An 8,975-nucleotide genomic window follows, 5' to 3' on the forward strand; every position below is an offset into this window, starting at 1 on the left:
ATATCTAATACAGTCTTCTTTAATACGCACACATTTATTTTTCATTCTATAGCACTTGTAATGGTATCACATTAGTAACCCAATACGTATTAATATAAAATAGAGCTGTATTACACTCTGCGGAAATTTTCTACCAACGGAAATTGATATCTAATACAGTCCTCTGTCATTTAGAAATACTATTTCTAACGGTAACCAAACACTTGTTTTCTTAATCAACAATTACTAAATTAATAGTAATGAAAGGAAACACCATTCTACAAAAATAGTCGTTGGGAAGCATCATGTAGCAGCAAGCAGCATATTAGGGAAGTGAGTTAGATACAAAGAGCAAATTGTACCCTTAATACCACTGGCAGCACTAAATATGCAATTCCAACTGAATTTGTCGCTGAAGGTGTGACGCCGAGTGAAAGAGAGAAAATCGAGTCTTTTCGTTTAGCATATACTTTCCTTGCTAGTTGAAGAAAGTAGAAACGCATTCAAAATTGTAACTGGAAAGTCAATCTGAAAAAGACCATTAAGAAGACTCAGGCGCAGATGAAGGACAATGTTAACTTCCCCAAAAATAGGAGTACAAATTAGACACTGAATCCAGTTGACTAAGAACAAAAATCTTGGAAGAGCTTTCATGAACAAGGCGTTGAACCTCTGGGTTCCATATGAAAAAGAGATTGTTAAGTAGCGTCATTTCAAAATTTGCTGTTTTTGAGGGAGAGAGCAAGGTTCTCCACCGTCATAAGAGTTTCGTATTTTTTATTAGGATATTAGCATACAGTTGATTAATAAAATACGTGTATATGTATTGCTCGGAGGACAATTGCCTCCTGCCCTGCCCAAATGACGCCCTTGTTTAATTAGCTAATGTGCTAATTTCCTACCTAAAGAATGATGAACTGGAAAGAGTGGATCTATGCGAGAGAAAAAAGAAGTACTCATTACTTCATAAATCCTATTAAAGTGTGTCTGCTTTAATACTTGGATTTTGTTCCAAACTGTGCGAGAATCTCATGAATTCTAAAAACGATATATTTTAATTGTTATTTTATAATAATTGTTTCTGCGGAGACACTTTCTTCACCATTTGATCTACAAACTAAGTGGATCATAGATGGTGTTGCTTAATATGCTTTCTTTCTGGCAACATGTTTGGCGTAACACCTGGATAACATTTTAATGATTACCAGAATAGTAGAAATATCTTCTATGGAGACCGCTAGAAAAATCTACCCATACCGTCGTTGGCATGATGGAAGCTTCATAAATCGTCACAGATTCTTAAGTTGGAAGACTGAAGAACCGGCACATCGGAGTGAAGATGTATTTCCATCTGAAAATAAGGTTCTTTATACTTTTACTTATTTTTATTTGCTTCATGCAGTTATTTAAGCATTCGCGATAATAACTATTGATTACGGAAATATCCATATATCAAAAATACATTTATTATTGACTAGTTTAATGATGCAGTTACAAGTAGGTGACAGACTATTAGAAATTAATGCCACTTATGATCTTGGATCTTCACGTAGAGACAGAACTACTTCTGTTACAAATAACAAGTTCCTCTGTATACTACCGAATAACACTGCGTTCATTCATTTAAGCATTTTATAGATAAAAATTAATAAATAATAGGAATAATACCAACGGTAATATATATATATATGTAATACAGTTTGTATTATCTTCACTCAAATTTTCTAGTAAGGACAATCATAATTGTACAGTTCTAGTGCCAATGTCTCCCTTTTCACTTTTTATAATAATAATAATAATAATAATAATAATAATAATAATAATAATAATAATAATAATAATAATAATAATAATAATAATAATAATAATAATAATAATAATAATTATTATTATTATTATTATTATTATTATTATTATTATTATTATTATTATTATTATTATTATTATTATTATTATTTACATTTGTCAACATTATTTACCTAGTATTCCGCACGAGAGAAGATTTGGGAGCTCTGTTGTCTCGAAAAGGAGCTATAGAAGCGATATCTTGTCTCGAAAAATACATAAGCTCTGTCTTCTCTCTATCTTGTCATGAAAATTTCTTCTGATCTCGTCTCTTGGCAAACATCACGCAAGACCAGTGATAATTTTAGAGAGTGACTCAAAGGTGGAATGAACCCGAGGCATATCTTTGTTCGTGGTCAACACATGAGTTATCAATATTTTAGCAATACTACTGAAATCATCATTGCCTACACCTCTTAGTTACGTGGTTCTTAACTTCTTTCTGCATGATTTTTTTCTTTTAGCGAAAAAAATAATCAGTATTGGAAATCCTCAGATGGAAACTTGAAAAATGAATTAAAACTTGAATTTTAAAATTTTCACTTAATTCCGATGAGAAATAAGTAAGTGCCATATACCACACACTTACAACTCACAAAGAACATACCAGATGACACCGAAATCTCTTATTCATACACGTCAATATCTCACACAACAGACAAAACAGTCATTTGATGCCTTTGATAAATCACAAAAAAGCTAAAGTGAAAAAAGAGTATGTGCCATATGTGGCACGGCATGCGGTAAGGGGTTAAAACTTTCTGTTTAATATATATATATATATATATATATATATATATATATATATATATATATATATATATATATATATATATATATATATCACAGCCTGCAATACTAGCTATATAAACAAACAAATCTATAATAATTATCAACACAGTAAAGTAACGAATTACACACAGCAATGCTTATTATCCTCAAAACTATCTATAATGCAGGGGCATAAGAAAATATTATTACATAATAACTTTATTTTCACTTAATAATGCATAAAGTTTTTTATTAACATGGAACAGAATGGACAATTAAAATAATATTTTTAGTGCAAATAATGGTGCGCGGAAGGTGAGATAATAGTTAAAGCATTTAAAAGTAAAAATAACTTGAGGGCAAGGTTGTGTAAACTGGAAAATAAACTTTTTAACAACAAGCTATAAGGTTTAGCTGACCTCCATATTGCATTTATTGATTTGATGTATTGTTTGCAAAAAAATAAATAAATAAATAAAATAAAAATAAAAACAAAATTATGGTAACGTTTTGGTGGATAAATACACGGACTTTTTGAAACTAAACAGAAAAACAAAAATAACCTTTATATTTGTATACATAAGAATAATATTTATGAAAAAATTATAATTTGGACTTTTTAAAGATTTAAAAATATAGTACCAACTAGTTGTGATAAACAAGTACATTTACAAGTATAAAAAGACAAATTTTATAAATCAAGCAATTATTATTTAACAACTAGTTGAATATACCCATGCTTCGCTGTATTTGGAAGTCAACGTCTGTGGGAGTATCATCATTGATCTCAGCGACCGCGAAAACTATGGATTTGATACTAATATCGGTCATTTTGGGCTATTTTTACATGTCTCGGATTCTCCCTCCCCCCACGCTAACTCCCGGCTTGCATACAATTGTAACTAAATTTGCAAGTCATAGCTAATAAAAGTGTCAACATTGATTTCAGCGATCACAAAAACTATGGATTTGACACTAATATCGGTCATTTTGTATTACTTTTATATGTCTCGGTATCTCACCCCACTCCCCCGATGACCCTCGGCCCGGAGCCGAATAGCGTGAATTTGGAAGTTAATGCGATCAGAGTTTCACCATTGATTTCAGCGACGGCGAAAACTATGAATTCGACACTAATATCGGTCATTTTCTACTACTTTTACATGTCCCGGTAAACGCCCCCCTGAGACCTCCCTGGTGCGAATTTTGACAAAAACGTTTAACTCTGGTCTAGAGCCTGGACCAAGGTATTTGTGACTAAAATTTGGTAACTCTCGGTCAATTTGTCTGGTTCCCAAGCCGGTTCTAGTAAACGCTCCCCCTGAGACCCTCCTGGTTCGAAATTTGGAAAAGGGGCTTCGTATTGATCTGGGACCTGGACCAAGGTACCCTTGACCAAAATTTGGTAACTCTCGGTCCACTCGTCTGGTCCCAGGCCGCACACAGACAGAGACACACACACACACAAACAAACTCTTTATTTTATTTATCGTATATTAGATTATTTATTTGGCTTTTACCATTTTGGATTTACTTCGTTTTGTTTAAAGCTTCAACATGAAGTTTTTGAGTAGCTGTTGTTAGGACGTTGAGTATAAACTTAGAAAGAAAGTATAACTTATGTATGGTATTGTATAACAGGTTAAAATTATTTATTGGCAATTTACATGTTTTATAATAATTATGTTTTTTGTGTTTAATTTGTGTATTTAACCTATGTGTAATTGTTTTCTTATTTAATATATTAATTAATTATATTATGCATGAGCGGCTACTAATAACGTCCGCATTAATAAAAAAAATTAAATAATAATTTACTTATTATATAATAATATTTCCTAGTCCATGGGAATTTGGATGAAGAAATATTGAGACTAATTGCGATGTATTTGTAATGAAACATATAATCACGTGCTACCAGGTGTTTGCCATGATTCCATTGCAGACGGGCTGTATGACGTCATAATTTCAAGTTGGCCACCAGAATAGATACTAATATATTTTTCTGTCTGTAACTCATTTATGGTTAATTCTATGCAAATTTTGTAAATAACATTTTTTGTTCAGAATGAAGAAAGGCAGTGAAAAGTTCATTATATATATATATATATATATATATATATATATATATATATATATATATATCTTACATACCTTACCGATTCCGAGATATAGTCATAGTATTAAGTTTTCTCACTTCTTTTTCATTCATATCAACTTTCCGTACTAGGCGGAAGTAGAATCCGTAATTTGTAGGAAAGCATTTTTTTTTAGTGCTATGCATGTTGTATATACATCATCACCATCATAGATACTCTGCCCTTATTGGCAGGTCACTTGCTGCAGCTGAGAAGCTTCCATGCTCCACGCTCCTCCGCTAACCTCTTCGTCTTCACGTATGATCTTTCCGTTTTTATATCATCCATTAATTGTAGTCTATTTCGCCCCCTCCCTCTCTTTCCCGCCACCACAAATTCTAGGACGTCCCTCATGGTACAGTTTCTTTTTAGGCAATGTCCCAACCGTTTCTCTTCATCTACTTAATAATATCTAAAAGTGTTCTTTTCTCCCCCACCATTTCTAACACTCTCTCATTCGTTTTCCGCTAGACCCAAATAATTCTTTCCATTCTTCTCCACACCTACATTTCAAAGGCTTCCAGCCATTTTCATCACTTTTACGTAATGTCCACGTTCCTGCATCATACAGTACAACACTCCACACGAAGCATTTTATGAGTCTTTTTCTCAACTCTTTATTCAAGGTCCCACAAAACAGACTTTTCTTCCTCCTAAAGGCTTATTTCGTCATTCCTAACATTGCTTTTATCTCACGTTCTCACTTCATGTCATTGCTAAGAACACTAGCCAGATAACGAAAACTATTCACCTATTCTATTTTCTCCCCTTCCACTTTTATATTTGACACATAATAATTTAATATATAGTAAAAAATAAATCCTTAATACATAAATAATATTAAATATTTATTTTAAAGACAAAAATCAATTATAGTTATGGTTGTTGGAAGGGTTTGAATAAGGCTAAAATGAACAAAAGTGTCTTCTGAGCGACAATGGTGGATCTAAGCCGGACCTTTGGCCCCCAGTGTTTTCAGTGACAAATATAATTTAATGTATTATTTATGTATTTTTAAAAGTTTATAGTAAAATCATGATATACTTATCATAGTCTGGGGTCTGGCTGCATCCCATTTTTTACCTCTAGTTCCGCCCCTGCTGAGCGACATGAAGTGCGAGCAAATTGGGTAGAAATTTACATTTAACAGAATACTGTATCGTACAAAAGATTCCATCCTTGACAAAGTAAGCCAATTCATTTCTCCTTTTCTGGAATGGCAAAGAGGGGAAAAGAATAGAAAGTTTGTTTTAATTGCCTATCAGCATAGATGGAATAGTACTGTAAATGGAACTCGAACCACTACTAGAATGGAAGAAATGCACAATTATTACTACATTACCGCTCTGAAATTCTGTAATACCGGTACTCTTCAATGCCTTATCATTGACTTCCATGTTTTCCTTTGGGTCATATAATTAGGTATATACATATATTAGATACCTAATATATGTATACATGTCGTTACTTATGTAAAGATGTGTTTCACAATATTCACCCCATATAACTTTGGTCCTGAAGAGAAGAGTAAGATTCAAAACTATTTGTTTTTTGATGTATTTCAAGCACACTCAGCGGCGCAAATCTGTCTTCAACATTGGAGGGGGGGGGGGGTAAGACCGTTCTTATAATCTTTTTTTTTTTTTTTTTTTTGCGATGTCCAAAATATTTATGAAGTTGAAAAATAATGTTGTGGAGGATCAGGGGAGCAGACTTGTCTTCAACGTTGGGAGGTGGGCAGATTTGAGGCTTATTGCGGGGGACATCAATTTCATCTCACGTTCCTTTGCGGCAATCGGACAAAAATCATCAAATATCTCCTCAAAAACACATTCCAAATCGGATTATTGGAGAGGGGAACAATTGCACTCAGTTCGAAGATTGGAGGGGACATGTCCCTCTCATTCTCCCAGGACTTGCACCAGTAATCAGACTAACATGGTTGATTTCTCTCCACCACTCACTTGACGCTCAGTTGACTAGAGTACGTTTGTTTTATCTTGGCAATTCCCGCCTAAAGGAGGGAACTGTCTGCAACGCGTTCTTGGCACGCCACGGTTAAGTTGTGAGTTACAGTACGCTAGGAAACAGCAAAACGCCACACCACTTACAAGTCACTGTAACACACTTGTTCGCGTGTGCTAACTGAGCACTTCAAATACCCGCCAAAGGCAATGATCTTATTTGATTCGCTGGCTGACAACTAACGTCACCTACACGACAATGTCAATAAGATGTCTACAGGATTAAAACGTTCACGTGAGTGCTACCAGAAACTACTTTAAAGGCCAATTAAAAGCGCTGGCGGAAAGTGTGACAAAATAAAACAAACATACTCTAATAGTGTTAAATTTCCTTGTGGTTTTTGATAACACCACGTGAAATATTAAATAATAATAATTTTTCATATTTAATGAAACTATGAACCCCTTTGAGTGTTTTCGTTCAATTATATTTTTATGTAACTTATCTAACGAATAAATACTCTTTATTTTTTTTAACGTAGGTAACAATCATGGGCAGCAAATCTTGCTACATTGAGAACAAGCGTTCCAAATCCTGTTGCAACACTGAGTTCACTCATGAGGACACATTCTTCTATAACAGTGAGTATCATCATCACTCAGCGATTACTACAACAAGTAATAACGACAAGGCTCCATCTTATAATGACATACTTGCATGCGTGGTAATTTTTGTTCTCGTGTGTGTTGGAGCCTTCTATGAGTTTGAGATAAAAGAAGCTGTGAAACAAGATATTAAACAACTGCAAAACTTGTATCCTGAACAACAGGGTAAAACGTGGAAGACGATTTTACGAGCATTGAGGCCTTTGATAGCTGATAGTACAGACGAGCCTGTTATATTAGTTGTTGTTGTACCACCAAGTAGTAAAAGAGTGGCTGATAGGTTTGTTGTTACTTTAGCAAGTATGTGTAAAAGAGTTCTGCAGGCTGAAGACTTCACGCACTGCAGCCATATACAAGCAGCTTGGTACTCGACACAAGGATCAGGACCTAGTTTCTATGACCATGTTGTAGAGTTGTTAGAACGTGAGAAAGTTGCTGTTGTCACTGATATCCAAAATCTCAACTATGAAGCTGCTCTAATGTTTCTCAGCTTTCGGAATAACATACCTGATTCAATACGACGATCCATTCTGATACTCACTGTATCTTCGCCGGATTTATCCAGAAAGGGATACGACTTGCGACCTCCTAGCATCATAGCTTACGACTACTTACGCAGAGCGTGGGGAGATGTTCTAAAAGGTGGACTTTTTGCTGCAATTCTTGATAGACTAACAGCTTCTGTAATTAAACTTGTGCCCGATGAGTCAAAATTTTGATGGCTTCTATTGTTACTCTAGCGCCCTTATGTCTCTCATAATATCTAAATTCCAGGTTACAATAAACTGTTTCCATACTCCTTGTTTTATTTATGTGTAAGTGAATTTGTTAATAGAAGAACCCTACTGAACAGTATGACTCCATTAGTACATATTACACATAACTGATTAAGTTATAATTCGCAATATTTACACGAGACAAAATATTCTACATTACGAAAGTAAAGGATTGTATTTGTGGGTTAACGCTCATTATAAGATAAATTTCCCATTAAATTTACTTTTGGGCCGTAGTAACTACTTAATTAATTACTATGTGGAGTAGACTGAAATTAATTTTGTCAAATAATAAAAAAAAAACAGTTTATAGTGTTTTCTGTACAATGTCAGGAATTTCTGCTTAGTTGTCGTAGATTGTGGACAGTTATAAGTTATTCTCAATTTATTGAATAGCTGCAGTAAGTATGAGAGATTTGAGTTGCTCCGTTACAAAACTTAATTTTTGCCGTGATCTAATATAGACAATAGCTAACAATGTTACTAGCAGTGTCACCAGTGTTACATAAACACATCCCTTAATTATTGTATTACGTAATATATGAGAGGTCAACAGTAAACTTGAATGTTAATTTGCCTCCACTTTGAAAGTAATAATTTTATTTAATTATATATACAGTTACATTATATTTTTTCTCTACTACTATTCAAGCCAACAACCTGAATTTTTAACAACATCCTCGACATAGAGTAAAATATTCACTTGGTTTTCTCTGTTGCCCTACTACCACTGTTTCCACTCAATAACAGTAGATAATTGTAGGAAAACAGAGATTTTTTAAAAAAAAATTCCCTGTTACTTCCCTTCTTTAGGCATACTTGCAATAATCTGTATA

At 33.8% G+C, this 8,975-nt stretch overlaps 1 protein-coding gene across 1 annotated transcript; it reads left to right on the forward strand.

The window, feature by feature from the left end:
- Positions 1 to 1,072: 1,072 nt before the first annotated feature.
- On the forward strand, positions 1,073 to 8,159 carry LOC145688914 (uncharacterized). Its single transcript, XM_081763081.1, has 2 exons — positions 1,073 to 1,341; positions 7,240 to 8,159. The coding sequence occupies exons 1-2, from the start codon at positions 1,177 to 1,179 to the stop codon at positions 8,080 to 8,082; spliced, it is 1,008 nt and encodes a 335-aa protein (XP_081619207.1). The 5' UTR covers positions 1,073 to 1,176; the 3' UTR covers positions 8,083 to 8,159.
- The last annotated feature ends 816 nt before the right edge of the window (positions 8,160 to 8,975 follow it).

Source organism: Thermobia domestica, chromosome 7 (genome assembly GCF_964235325.1).
Source record: "Thermobia domestica chromosome 7, izTheDome1.hap1.1, whole genome shotgun sequence".
NCBI lineage: Eukaryota > Metazoa > Arthropoda > Insecta > Zygentoma > Lepismatidae > Thermobia > Thermobia domestica.

Bases quoted from the DNA above. Each gene is read 5' to 3' on its own strand.
- LOC145688914 (XM_081763081.1), top strand. From the start codon at position 1,177: ATGATTACCAGAATAGTAGAAATATCTTCTATGGAGACCGCTAGAAAA. The intron at 1,342-7,239 runs GTTCTTTATACT...TTTTTAACGTAG, and splicing joins TATTTCCATCTGAAAATAAG to GTAACAATCATGGGCAGCAA.